The sequence below is a fragment of the Kogia breviceps genome, chromosome 2, assembly GCF_026419965.1.
Source record: "Kogia breviceps isolate mKogBre1 chromosome 2, mKogBre1 haplotype 1, whole genome shotgun sequence".
Lineage (NCBI taxonomy): Eukaryota > Metazoa > Chordata > Mammalia > Artiodactyla > Physeteridae > Kogia > Kogia breviceps.
In genome coordinates, this window is record NC_081311.1 from 90,357,867 (window position 1) to 90,372,373 (window position 14,507).

At 42.1% G+C, this 14,507-nt stretch overlaps 1 protein-coding gene across 6 annotated transcripts in view; it reads left to right on the forward strand.

Moving 5' to 3' along the window:
- The first annotated feature begins 10,745 nt into the window (after window positions 1-10,745).
- IWS1 (interacts with SUPT6H, CTD assembly factor 1) overlaps window positions 10,746-14,507 on the forward strand; it is a 46,670-nt gene continuing 42,908 nt past the window's right edge. For 2 of the 6 annotated variants that reach the window (XM_067025808.1, XM_059052610.2), the window contains exons 1-2: window positions 10,746-11,083; window positions 13,140-13,255. In XM_067025808.1, coding sequence (XP_066881909.1) covers window positions 11,050-11,083; window positions 13,140-13,255 — 150 coding nt within the window. In that variant the 5' untranslated portion in view covers window positions 10,746-11,049. Of the gene's footprint in view, window positions 11,084-13,136; window positions 13,256-14,507 lie in introns of all 6 variants that reach the window. The other 4 variants (XM_059052612.2, XM_059052609.2, XM_067025809.1 and 1 more) reach the window with 3 other exon arrangements.

Consider the following 14,507-nt stretch of genomic DNA (forward strand, 5'->3'; position numbering starts at 1 on the left):
TGATGATGCTGATTTTGATGATGATATTAATACTTTGTCCAGCTCTTGGAAGAGGTTGAGGGTGAGAGGCCCATTGCTAAGAGCTTTATTTCGGAAAAAAGAAGCATTAGGATGCTGGAATCTTACCCCTGGCTGAAATGCTCTGTGTGCACCAAATGCTGTGTGTCCTCTTGTTCCCACAGCTGGGATACTCTTTTCAGCCTCACTCAGGATTAGGATCGGCCACAGAATGAGGGTAAGTAATATGCTTCACTTTCAGGCCCGGCCCGTTAAATCCTCCTGTGCCATTCTGCACTGTCTCTCTTCTCCCCTCTGCTGGTGGCATGCAGAGCATCCAGGAGTGGATTCTGAGGCCCTAGGGGATGGTGGATCCACAGTGTGGAAAGAGCCTGAGTTCCTGAATGACTCCAGGGTGCAGAGTACCGCCACTGACCCCACTGCCCATTTACAAGAGCAAGAAATAATTTTTTGTTTCAAGCCACTAAAATTTGTTGTTGTTGTAATAGTTAACTTTCCATAATTAAAACATGATCCCTCTCCCATCCAAATCGGCCTTTGTCTTTCAAATACCATCACATATACTCCTCTCCCAGGAAGTTGGCCCTGACTGCTACAGTTCACTCTAGCCTCGCCCCCCTTTTAATTTCTAAGGCACTCGTTACTCAGATCACATGATTTACCTGTTACCATGTATTTTTTTTCAGAGTAGGACTTCTGATGGATTGTAAGTTTCTCAAGGCAAGAATTATATGTTAGTTTTTTGTATCTTCACAGTGCCTGATAATAATAATGATAATAACGAATATATATGTATTATATATATATATGTTATGTCACAGGAATCATTATTTATACATAAACACATTTAATCCTTATAACAACTCTATGAGATAAATACTACTAATATCCCCAACTTATAGATGAGGATGTTTAAGCACAGAGAGGTTAAGCAATTTGTCCAAGGTCACAAGCCAGAAAGAGACAGAGCCAGGATTCACACCCAGAAACTTGAGTAATGACTAAGCTTCCGGTAATTATACCATCTCAATCATAATTGTTTCAGGACCATTAGCTTGTGTGTCCGGTGAAACTGCAGCCCCCTTCGGGTAGGGAGCAATGGTATTGATCCTATTTGTTCTAATACATGAAGCCGGCAAGGTAGAGAGGAATTGTCACCCACCACTTGTTGGCTGAGGGAACTGCAGGTCAGCTGGAAGCAAACTGTGTGGGCAGGGCAGGATTTGCTCTCAGTGCTGGTATGTATTTACCATCTAGAGCCCTGGAAAATGTGTCAAATAATCCAGGAAAACTCACTCACTGCTACTTTAAACTAGTTTTGAAAAAAACAACTTTTTTTTTCTGCATAGTCTCTAAAACTAGAGATTACAACTCCTAGTAACTTCTCCTAAATCTTCTTTTAATTTGTATCTTCTGCTAAATAAACCCAAACTATTAGAGACAAAAGGAAGTCCAGGGTCATGAAGTGGCCCATTGTGGAACTGTATTTGGACATAGGACCTTTAAGGAAGTAATAATTAAGGTTAAACAAGGTCATTAGGGTAGAGCCCTATTCCAATCTGACTGATACCCTTAAGAGATTAGGACACAGACATGAAGAGGGACAAGGCAGAGACAGAGGGAAAAGGCAGCTATCTACAAGCCAGGGAAAGAATCCTCAGAAGAATCCAACCATGCTGCCACGTTGTTCTTGAACTCCCCACTGCCAGAACTGTGAGAGAATAAATCCCTGTTGTTTAAGCTGCCCAGTCTGTGGTATTTGTTACAGCATCCCTAGCAGACTAATATAGCAAGTAATCAAGTTTAACATCTCCTGTGATATGTCATATTCATATGCTGTAATGAGAGGGTATTTCACCTCTGTGGTATTCTTCCCCCAAACCCATAACCCCAGTCTAATCATGAGAAAAATATCACACAAACCAAATCCAGGGACATTCTACACAAGGGTTCCCCAACACCCCAGCCGCGGACTGGTACTGGTCTGCGGCCTGTCAGGAACTGGGCAGGACAGCAGGAGGTGAGCAGTGGGCAAGTGAAACGCAGCTCCGTCTGCCGCTCCCCGTCGCTCCCCGTCACTCCCCATCGCTCCCATTACTGCCTGAATCATCCCCCCCAACCACCGTGGACAAACTGTCTTCCACGAAACTGGTCCCCAGTGCCAAAAAGATTGGGGACTGCTGTAATCTCCACACTATTTTTCCAGGATGCCTCAAAACTGTCAAGATCATGAAAAACAAGGGAAGTGTGAGAAACTGTCATAGACCAGTGGAGACTAAGGAGACAGTTAAATGCAATGTGGTATCCTGGTTGGGATCCTAGGACAAAGAAAGGACATTAGTAGAAAAACTTGAAATTTAAATAAAGTTAGGGACTTCCCTGGTGGCTCAGTGACTAAGAATCTGCTTGCTAATGCAGGGGACACTGTTTCAAGCCCTGGTCTGGGAAGATCCCACCTGCTGTGGAGGAATTAAGCCCCTGCACCACAACTATTGAGCTTGTGCTCTAGAGCCCACAAGCCACAACTACTGAGCCCGCGGGCCACAACTACTGAAGCCTGTGTGCCTAGAGCCTGTGCTGTGCAACAAGAGAAGCCACCATAATGAGAAGCCCGCGTGCCGCAACTAGAGAAAGCCCGCTCACAGCAACAAAGACCCAATGCAGCCATAAATAAATAAATAAATAAATAAATAAATAAATAATATTGAAAAATAAATAAAGTTTAGAGTTTAGTTAATAGTATGTATCAGTGTTGGTTTCTGGGTTTTGACAAAAGTGACAACAAATAGTAATGTAGATTGTTAATATTAAGGGAAACTGGATGAGGGATATATGGAAATTAAACTATCTTTGCAAATTTTCTGTAAATCTAAAATTATTCCAAAATTTTAAATGTATTAAAAAACAAAAAAACCCCTTTGAGCCCCTGCTTTCAATTGTTTGGGATCCATACCAAGGATTAGATTTGTTGGGTCGTATGGTAATCCTATGTTTAACTTTTTGAGGGATGGCCAAACTTTTTCACAGTGGCTGCACAATTTTACATTCCCACTAGCAACTGTATAAAGATTTCAATTTCTCTATAGCCTCACCAACACTTGTTGGTTTCTATTATTTTGATTACAGTCATTCTAGTTGGTGTGACATGGTATCCCACTGTGGTTTTGATTTGCATTTTTCTAATGACCAATGAATGATGCTGAGCATATTTTCATGTGCTTATTGGCCACTTGTATTTATATCTTCTTTGGAGAAAAATCTCCTCAAGTCCTTTGCCCTTTTTTTTTCTTGGTGGTACATGGACCTCTCACTGTTATGGCCTCTCCCAATGAGGAGCACAGGCTCCAGACGTGCAGGGTCAGCGGCCATGACTCACTGGCTTAGCCGCTCTGTGGCATGTGGGATCTTCCCAGACCAGGGCATGAACCCATGTCCCCTGCATTGCCAGGCGGATTCTCAACCACTGTGCCACCAGGGAAGCCCCTTTGCCCATTTTTGAATTGGGCTATTTGTCCCCTTGTTACTGAATTGCAGGAGTTCTTCATATATCTTAGATATTAAGCCCTTATCAGATATATGATTTGCAAAAATGTTCTCCTATTCTGTGGGTTGTCTTTTCACTCTCTTGATAGTGCTCATTTGATGTACAGAAGTTTTTAGTTCGAACCAAGTCCACTTTATCTATTTTTGTTGTTATTGCCTATGCTTTTGGTGTCATATTTAAGAAACCATAGCTAAATCTAAGGTCATGTAGATTTGCTTGTATGTTTTCTTCTAAAAGTTTTATACCTTTAGCCTTTACATTTAGATCTTTGATCCATTTTGAATTCATTTTTGTATCTGGTATAAGATAAGGGTCCAACTTCATTTTTTTGGTATGTTGATGTCTAGTTTTCCTGTTACTGTTTGTTGAAGAGACTGTTCTTTCTCCACTGAACAGTCTTGGCACCCTTGTCAAAAACCAGTTGGCTATAAACGTGAGGGTTTATTTCTGGATTCTCAATTCTATTCTATTGGTCTATATGTCTGTCCTTATGCCAATGCCACACTGTTTTGATTAATGAGGCTTTGTAGTAAATTTTGAAATCAAGAAGTGAAACTCCCCCACCTTTGTTCTTATTCAAAATTGTTTTAACTCTTCAGGAATTCTTTGCAATTGCATATGTACTTTAGGACAGGTTTTACCACTTCTGAAAAAAAAACAAACACTATTGGGATTATGGTAGGGATTACATTGAATCTGTAGATCATTTGGGGTAGTATTACCATCTTCACAATATTAAGTCTTCCAATCCATGAACATGAGATAGCTTTTTATTTATTTATATCGTCTTTAACTGTATTAACAATGTTTTATATTTTCAGTGCCCAAGGCTTCCACTTCCTTGGTTAACTATATTCCTAAGCATTTTATTCTTTTTGATGCTCTTATAAATATAATTCTTTTCTTAATTTTCTTTTCAGTTTGTTCATTACTAATGTATAGAAAAAAATTAATCTTTGAGTGTTGATTTTGTACTGCAATTTTGCTCTTCCTAGCAGTATTATTCACAGTAGCCAAAAGGTGGCAACTATTCAAGTGTTCATCAGCAGAAGAATGGATAAACAAAATGTGGTATATACATACAATTGAATATTATTTAGAAATAAAAAAATGAAGTTCTGACACATTCTACAACATGGATGAACCTTGAAAATATGCTGAGTGAAATAAGCCAGTTACAAAAGGGCAAATATTGTATGGAATATCTAGAATAGGCAAATTCACTGAGAAAGAAAGTAGATTAGAAGTTACCAGGGCCTGTGGGTAAGGGAAAATGGGGAGTTGTTTTTCAGTGGGTAGAGATTCTGTTTGGGATGTGAAAATTTTTGGAAATATTTGGTGATGGTTACATAACATTATGAATGTAGTTAATGCCAGTGAATTGTACACTTAAAAATAGATAAAATGGGGCTTCCCTGGTGGCGCAGTGGTTGAGAATCCGCCTGCCGAGGCAGGGGACACGGGTTCGTGCCCCGGTCCGGGAAGATCCCACATGCCGCGGAGCGGCTGGGCCCGTGAGCCATGGCCGCTGAGCCTGCGCGTCCGGAGCCTGTGCTCCGCAACGGGAGAGGCCACAACAGTGAGAGGCCCGCGTATCGCAAAAAAAAAAAAAAAAAAAAAAAAAAAAAAATAGATAAAATGGCAAGTTTTATGTTTTATATATATATTTTTACTAATATAAAAAATATTTTTTAAAAAGGCTGTGAAGGTCACTTGGTCCAACCATGGTTCCAAAGCTGAACCCCTTTATGACACACTGGTAGTCTCTGCTCCCACACTTCCAGTGATATGGTCCTCTCCACAAGCCAAAACCAAAACCAAGACAAACTAAAACAAAACAAAAACAGAGTCCTTAACTTGAATAATTATTCAGCCACACACATAATTGTGCGTTGAAGAGGCTTTGCTCAGAGCAGGGCACACACCTATGGTTTCTATAAAAGGCAAGACCAGAATCCATGAAGATATCTCTGCCTGGATCACTGGGCCTAGAGATGGGGCCCAATAATAGCAGGTTGGTCCGGGTAGCTTCCACACCATGGGCAACTGTAGACTGGCACTTCCGGCTTTCAAGTTATGGGCTGTAAGCCCATTAGTGGGCTGTGAAGTTAATTTGATATGCTGACCTAAAACAATAAAACAGCCAGTTATTTTGCCAGCGAAATGTTCATTCAGGAACAGCAAACAATTGCAGTTCATGACATGCAATCTATGGCAAACTGCAATCTCATCCAGCGAACAAAAGGAGAGGTCCATTTTCTTTATAGAGAAGGGGGCCTTGGGAGGGGCTGTTAAACGGAGTCCATTGGAGGAAACTGGGAGTTTGAAGTGTAGTGGCTTTTCATTGGCTAAGGCGTGACCGTTTCTCATTGGCTGCCTATTGCCAGGAAAGGAAATTTTCTTCCTCCTGCTGCGTAGTAAAGGAGTAATCTTCTTCCTGTTGGACATGCAAAGATACTTCTTTCTGTCGGGTCTGTAACTGATGTGGAGCAGTAGGGCAATAAGAGCTCCCCTTTCTGACCTTCTGACTCCGTTTTAAATGAGGCTTCTGCTTATCAGTTTTCGCAGATATAACATGACAAAATTAAACTGAGTTGTATAGGAGTTATCACGTGGAGCAAGAGTAAATGTTATGTGTTTATTCAAAACCTTAAAAGCTTATCCGGACTTCCCTGATGGTGCAGTGGTTGAGAGTCCGCCTGCCGATGCAGGGGACACGGGTTCGTGTCCCGGTCCGGGAGGATCCCACATGCCGCGGAGCGGCTGGGCCCGTGAGCCATGGCAGCTGAGCCTGCGCGTCCGGAGCCTGTGCTCCGCAACGGGAGAGGCCACAACAGTGAGAGGCCCGCGTACCGCAAAAAAAAAAAAAAAAAAAAAGCTTATTCCCACCTTCTTTCCTTGTCCTCCCTTCCCCTGACAGACAACCAATATTTTGTTTTTTATACGATTTTCAAAAAAGATATAGTTACAAATAACAACAAATATATGTTCTCCCTTTTCCACAAAAGATGGCATACTGTTTTGCACTTTGCATTTTTTCACAGCTTAGAAATCTTTTATAGATCAGTACATAAGAGAGTTTTCTTGTTTTTTGTTATAGCTACATAACATTCCATTGTACAGATGTATCATAATTTTGTGATCATTCCTGTTTGGACATTTAGGTTATTTCCAGTATTTTTCAAATAGTGCTGCAATGAATAATTTTGTAGATACATTATTTGCACATAGTAAAGTATATTTGTAGGATACATTTTCTGAAGTGCAATTGCTAGGCTAAAGGGCATTTGTAAATATGCATTTGTAATTTTTATAAACATTGCTAGATTGCTTTTTGTAGGGAGCTACACTAACATACTCCCACCAGCACCCTATGAGAGGGCCTCTTCCTCCATAGCCTCACCAATGGAATGTTATCAGATTTTTGCAATCTGAGAAGTGAAAATTAGTATCTCAATATAATTTTAATTTCCTTTTATCTTACTTTAGGATATATTTTCATGCATCTTAAAGCCATTAAAATTTTCTCGGGACTTCCCTGGTGGCACAGTGGTTAAGGATCCACCTGCCAATGCAGGGGCCATGGGATCGATCCCTGGTCTGGGAAGATCACATGCCGCAGAGCAACAAAACCCATGCGCCACAACTACTGAGCCCGTGAGCCACAACTACTGAAGCCCATGCACCTAGAGCCTGTGCTCCGCAACAAGAGAAGCCACCTCAATGAGAAGCCAGTTCAGCACAACGAAAAGTAGCCCCCTCTCGTTGCAACTAGAGAAAGCCCACACGCAGCAATGAAGACCCAACACAGCCAAAAATAAATAAAGGAATAAATAAATTTATTTTAAAAAACCTTGTTCCTTATAAAATTTTTTTTCTCTTTTGTGAATTGTCATATCCTTTGCCCATTTTTCTATTGAGTTATTAGTCTTATTGATTTCTAGGGGCTCTATATTCATTAGGGAGATTAGCCTTTTGGTCTATGATATGAGTTGAAAAAAAATTTTTTTAACTTCCTAATCATTTATCTTTTGGTTTTGATAATGGTGTGTTGATTTTGCCACGCATATGTTTTTACACTTATTTTATTATTTTTTAAAGTTTTTATGTTTAGTCAAAATTTTCAGCCTTTTATGGCTTTTAGCTTTCAATCTTTGTTGGAAAGTTCTTTTCCGTCTATTTTTATGAAGGAATTCTTAGGTTGGGTTTTTGTTTGCTGTTTTGGTTGTTCACATAAATAATGTTATAACATTTATAGTATTCTATGACTGTTTTGTTCACTTCATATATTGTGTAGATCCTTCCATGTGAGAGCTAAAGACTCAATTCAATTGTATTAGTGGCGGTGTGGATTGCCATGGTACTGATGTTTAGTGATTCATTAACCACTATTAATGGGTTTTCAAGTGAGTCCCACTTTTCAGTATTACAAACAACTTGGCAGGACACATCTTGCGTGAGTCCTGAGGCTGGGGTGTGAGAACAGTGCACAGACCTGGGGAGCAGGCTTAGAACGCACTTGTTTCCTTCATTTATTCACCGGCAGGGCCCTCTAGTGGCTCAAGCACAAGAAGGCAGGTCAGACTTGGAGACCTGGCTTCTCTGACATAGAATAATGCAATGAAGGGGCCTTGAAATCTTCTGATTCAACTCCCTCATTTGACACAATAAGCTCAGAGCTTGACCCAGAACCCAGATCTATGAGCCCCCAGTATGAAGCTCTGCCAGTGCCAGGCTGTTCTTTATATTGTGTGACATTTCACCCCCAGACATGTTCCTCAAGTTACAGTGTCTCAGAAGGCTGGCCAGATAAATCTTATATGTCTCTGGGTTATCAGCCAAGGGAAAGAGAGTTCTGGATGGCTGCAAGCTCACTTCTCCCTTCCTCTTGTCTCTGTCCTAGTATCCTTGGTGGGAAAAACAGCCTCCCCCCTGAGAGCCTCTCTACCACCACCAGCACGGACCAGCTGTGCTGGGACTGGAGAGAGGAAGGAGGATTGGAGACATGGTGGTCTCCAAGATGCAAGGCAGCCAAGACTCAGAAAAGCACATCGGTGCTGCTCCAGGATTTATCCACTGGGGGCTCTGAAGGACAGCTAGCTGGTGAAAAGGGACTCTGGAAAACTTTCCTGGAGCTGTGTTTGCATTTACAAGCACAATGCTTCAACTAAGACTCTATGTTTATTTCAAAAAGTTTGTCCTGTCTCACTAAGTTAATGGCTTCTTGAGTACAAAAAATAGATCTGACACTTCCTTACGGCCTTCTGGGGCTCTGCACATTACTGTGTGTTCAGTCCACTTCTATCTCTCCATTCTCCAAACCACCAGGACAGTTAGAATCTTTATGTTAAAATTCAGCAATTATCCTCTTGTAATTACATCGTTTAGCCCAATTACTTTCACGGCTGTTGGTCTTCTACCTTTGGTGAAATGACAAGTTCTTTATTGGCAGGATTTGCACTGGGTTCCCTTCCATTTAATCTCTTCCTGGACTTCTGCCCTATTCACCTTGCCTTATTACACAGGTACAATCTCACCCACTCTCTTTAGAAGAGAGCTTAGATCCTGGGGCCTCTTCTATTAAATGGAAGGAAATGAATATTTTAATTTTGCATTTTGGTTCCAGGCACCATTAATTCCTTTCTCTTATGATTCTCACAACAGCCTGAGAAGATGTCATTCTTACAGCTAAAGGTGCAGACTTGGATTTCAAAGCTGGTTTCCACTATACAGGGGAAAGAATGCCCATGAACTCTCTTGCAAGAAAATGACAATTTCCAGAGAAACCATCCCTCTCTCTTCCTTCTCTTTTTATTTCCTTTTCTGGATCCTAGAACTGAGTTCTGCCAGCATATTCTGACTGGCTAACAAAGAGTTCCAGGATTATCAAAGCTGGAATGTGGCTTCACTTAAGGGCATTTTGAGAATTCATAGCAAATCTAGCATCAGGGAATTCACATATCTCAACTCCAAGGTAGGAGATGGACCTTTCAGGGCATCACATGAGGCCTTACAGCAGGCTAGGCATGCCCAGAAATCCAGTTCAAGATATATGCTTTGTCACTAACAAAAGGCCCTAATTCTGCAACTCTATACCTGCTGGGGAACATTTCCTTATACCTCCTCTGGCCCTCCTCCAATCCAAAGGTAGTAACATTGTAAGGTAGTAACAAACAAGCAAGGAAATAGACTTTATTTGGGGTATTGCATAGGGAGAGCACACCAGATATGAAGATCAGAATGTCTAGGTTGTGTGGTTTTGTCTTAGGCTTTCATAGGGAGGAAGGTGGGATGATTTACAGTCGGGATTGATTTGCAATCAGTCAAGTGAACAGAAAATATTTATCTCCGTATCTAGCTAGTTTTAGAGGGCAAAGATTTGAACAGGAAGTTTGAGGATCTGAGTCCGCCCTTATGAGCAGGTTCAGAAAAATAGGGAAAGGTCTTTGGCCTTGTCACTGGTAAACAAGGGGGTCTTCTGTAAGTCTTAAAGGACTCATGAAAAAGGGTGGAGAGTGCGTTTTACCTAAGAGATAGGGACAAGTATGGTTCTTTACAGTGAGCCGTTCTGGGAACACAGGTCAGGAAGTTTCTAACCACTGTTGTTTCCAGGGAGCATATAGTGCAAGTAAAGTTCAACAGTGTGACGTCCTCAAGATTTCATTAGGGGGGACTCTTCTGGAAGCAAAAACCTGTACTTCGTATTGTTGACCAAATGGCTTTTTAAGATGAAAGTTAAGTCGTTATTTTAAAAAAGAAAGGAAGAAAAATGCCTTGAAAAGAGGCCCTTTTGATCACGCCACTTAGAAACTCAGCGTACCTCGCCAGGTTTCGAACTACAAGTCCCAGAGGGCAACGCGCCACTTCCTCCCCGTACTAAGGGCGGGAATCAAGCGCCTCGCTGCATGATGGGAACGACAGTTAATTTCCGTATGATGGAAAATTTAATTTTAGAGCGTCTTCATTTTTCAGAAGAGTAAACTAGAAGGTCCTCAAACAAGGCGAGGACGGAGAACCCATACAGTAACATTATCATCTCCATAGGGAACGGACCAGGTTCCTCCAAGGAAAGGTTTTAACCGCAGCCGCGGCTCCCACTCAATTTTCCCAGTACTTTCCTTCCCGGTCGTGTCGTGCGTCATTACCGTTGCGCCTTCTCATTGGCCGGATGACAGATGACGGCGCCTGCGCACTGAATTCTTTTGAGGGTGGCAGGCGCCATTTTGGCCCTAGAGGTGCTTCTGGGAAGTAGTTCGCTGGCCCACACACCTTGTCAGCCTGCCGGGTACGGCCTCTTCTGCCCGGGCTTTCTAGGTCGAAGTCTTCGCGTCTGCAGCTGTTGCTGCCTTACTCTCCGCAGCCTCCAAGGCCTCTAGTCGGGCGGGAGCCTCTGAGCACCGGATCGCGCCGTCGGTGGTCACAGCGCCGGGAAGGAGGTGACGGGGGCGGCGCGGGGCGCAGACACTCCCCGCCGAGAGCCGCCTGCCATGGACTCGGAATATTACAGCGGCGACCAGTCAGGTGGGGCCCGGACCTAGGGGACAGGGCTGGGGGGCGGAGCGGGTACTTGGCCGGGCTTGGCCTCGCACTACCGCGGGGGAGGGGTGGGGAGGGGAGGGACGCCCCGGAGACTTTTCCTCCGCGGACTGGGTCTAACGTGGTGTGAGGCTGAGCGCTGAGAGCCCGCCGACGGGCTGCGGCCCCCGAAGTTAGAACCTCGGAGAGGGGATTCTAGAGGGACAGCTGTCTTCTGAATCGGCGAAGGACGTTGCTGCAATAGGGAGCCACTTTCATACATCAAACACTTACTGTGTGCAAAGTACGAGGGAAGGTCTCCTTGATAGGGTTTTTTTTTCAGGAGTTGAGAGTGATTTTCGAGAATCCGAGGGAGTTAGCTGTTCAGTGAGGTTGCAGGATTTTATGCAGAGTTTTCACTAGGAGTTGGGACTAGTTTGATCTCGCCTGCAAACTAGTTTCTCCCATTAAAGAACACGTAGGACCCGTATTTGAGTTGTATACATATTTTAGAATAAGGCGTGTTCCTCTGGGGCTTACTAGCGATTTTTGTTCCTTTCCTTCACCTTGAGATCTTTCCCCTTTCTCTTCACTGAAGTTCTCATTTCTTTTCCCGTTTAGTCTGTAAACACGGGGCCCCTCTCTACTAACACCGTGCTAGCCACCGGAGATCCAAAGACGAATAAGGCTGAACCTCGTGGGGAATAAAAACGTTACTTTTGCTTTCCTATTGTGTCCTAGTTCCATTGAGTATTCTCTATCAAAAGGGCTTAAATAATTTTCTAATTGTTAATTACTCTGTTGTGTTTTGAGTTCACTTCGATTCCTTATTATGTGACGGCGAATAGTAGTGACTGCAAACACGTTTCCAAACACATACTGCTGTTTTGCTTTGAACGGTTTCCTGATGTTTTCAAAATAGTTGTCAGTTCATTTGTGTTTTTAAATTACTTTTAAATAAGTAATCGTATGTAGTATGTGTATATAACGTGCTGAAAGACATGAAAAGTTATCAATTTCCTGACTTTTCATTATTTTAGCCATTTTTTGACGTTCATCCCTATATTCCTAATTTATGCTATCTCGTTGCATCATTTTTAGGCATTGTGTAACGACTTCCTATTATGCTAGGACAGGGTCTTAGCCTCTTCTGTGCCCTCTTCCCCCCATATTCTAACCATTGAAGCATAAGTTTTCGTTACACTTCAGAATTTTTTTATTATGACTATATAATAAGAATATTAAATATTAAATATATATATTCTTTACTCCTTAGCTAAGTAGAGAAGCTCATTAGTATGATACTGATTTCATTCTTACACATTTTTTTGATTTTCCCGTAGTTGAGTGCTTCATTTAAAAAAATTTATTTTAGTAAACTCCTAACCAAGGCTTCCCATATTCTCCAACAACTCTAAATTCCTTCTCAGTACAATTTTACTTTGTATTTTTAAAGTATTGGTTAAAGATAGGTAGCAATTCGTTTTATAATAGTATAGTAGTACATGCTTTACTTTAAGGAGTTCACACTATTTTGGGACTGGAGTTCCTTGTGCTCTTCATTCATAAACAAATACTGTACCAGACAGTGTTCTGGGCTCCAGGGATTCAGCAGTGAGCCAAAAACCCCTGTTCTTTAGGCACTTTCATTCAAGCGAGGAGAGAAGCGCATTAAACAAAACTAACTTGGAAAGTCATGTAGAACATCACAAGGTGGTAAGTAAGTGCTATGGAGAAAATAGACTCAGTTATTTTAACATAAAGTTGAAATAAAGTGCACACTATTGGTTTGTTGACTTGGTCCTTAGTGATGTTTATTATTAAGCTTCATATTCCTTTAATGATATATTCTCGCTGCCACATGTGTCAACAATACAAGTTATGATTGTTGGTATTTATGTAAGTATTGTACTGTTGTCTTATTCACAAGTTGGCATCATTAGCTATGCTTCATCAGTGGTAACCCTTGCTCTTACATTGTTCTTGATTCATTGTGTTCATTTTGGTTGTAGATGTCACCCATCTTACACCTTAAGTGGGTTTTTGTTTTATTTTTAAGCAGATGATGGTGGCGCTACCCCAGTACAGGATGAACGGGATTCAGGGTCAGACGTTGAGGATGATGTAAATGAGCAGCACTCTGGATCAGACACTGGAAGTGTAGAACGTCATTCAGAGGTATTGGCTAAACAACATCTTTGGGGAGGCTTTTCCCTTGCATATTCTATGAGACCTGTTTTATTTAGGAGTTGTAGAGACCCTGTCTTAGGGTCTAGGCTTCAAACCCTTCAAAAATGGTAGAGAACTGCTTTAAAAGTAAATAAATAGGGATAATCTGGTTACTTACGAAATCACAGGGAAATAAGTATTGACTAAGTCCCATTTTGGATATTAGGCATTTTCAACTGTGCTTATTGATTCAGAAAATAGGCCAGGCCTTTGATATTTGACTAGGCTTCCCCATTCCCAGAATGATGTCTTAGTGGGGCAGTGCGGATTTGCAATCTGAAGAAACATCAACTGAAATAGAAAGTTGTGGTGGTTATCACCTATTAAATTTGTATGATTTTAATTTGCTTTCCTGGATATACAGTCTGTACTGCACAATGTTAACAAAATAAAATTGGGACTTTTCAATAATTCAGCTGTAAGTTTTTGGTATACACAAACTGAAACGTCAGAAAGATAAAGATGGCCAATATACCATATGTTTTGCTTGACTACACATGCACAGAAAATTGTCCAATTTTAAGTAGTAGATGCAGTTGTTAGAGATTGTATTATTGACTCTGTCCTTTGACATATCACTAGTATATTCCTATATCCAACAAATATTTTTTGAGCACCTGCTATGTGTCAGGCCCTTTTGAGTGACTAGATGAGGTTCCACTGCCACGAAAATCCTCTCCTTGGATTTATTTTCCAGCAGGGGGAGAAAGACATTAAACAATATACACTTTAAAAAAAATTTTTTTTAAATTTTTGGCTGCATTGGGTCTTCGTTGCCGCACACAGGCTTTCTCTAGTTGTGGTGAATGGAGGCCACTCTTCGTTGTGGTGCGCGGGCTTCTCATTGCGGTGGCTTCTCTTGTTGCGGAGGACGGGCTCTAGGCGTGTGGGCTTCAGTAGTTTTGGCACGCGGGCTCAGTAGTTGTAGCTTGCGGGCTGTAGAGCGCAGGCTCAGTAGTTGTGGCGCCTGGGCTTAGTTGCTCTGCAACATGTGGGATCTTCCTGGACCAGGGCCAAATCCGTGTCGCCTGTGTTGGCAGGCAGATTCTTTTTTTTTTTTTTTTTTTTGCAGTATGCGGGCCTCTCACTGCCGTGGCCTCTCCCGCTGCGGAGCACAGGCTCCGGACGCGCAGGCCCAGCGGCCATGGCTCACGGGCCCAGCCGCTCCGCGGCATGCGGGACCCTCCCGGACCAGGGCACG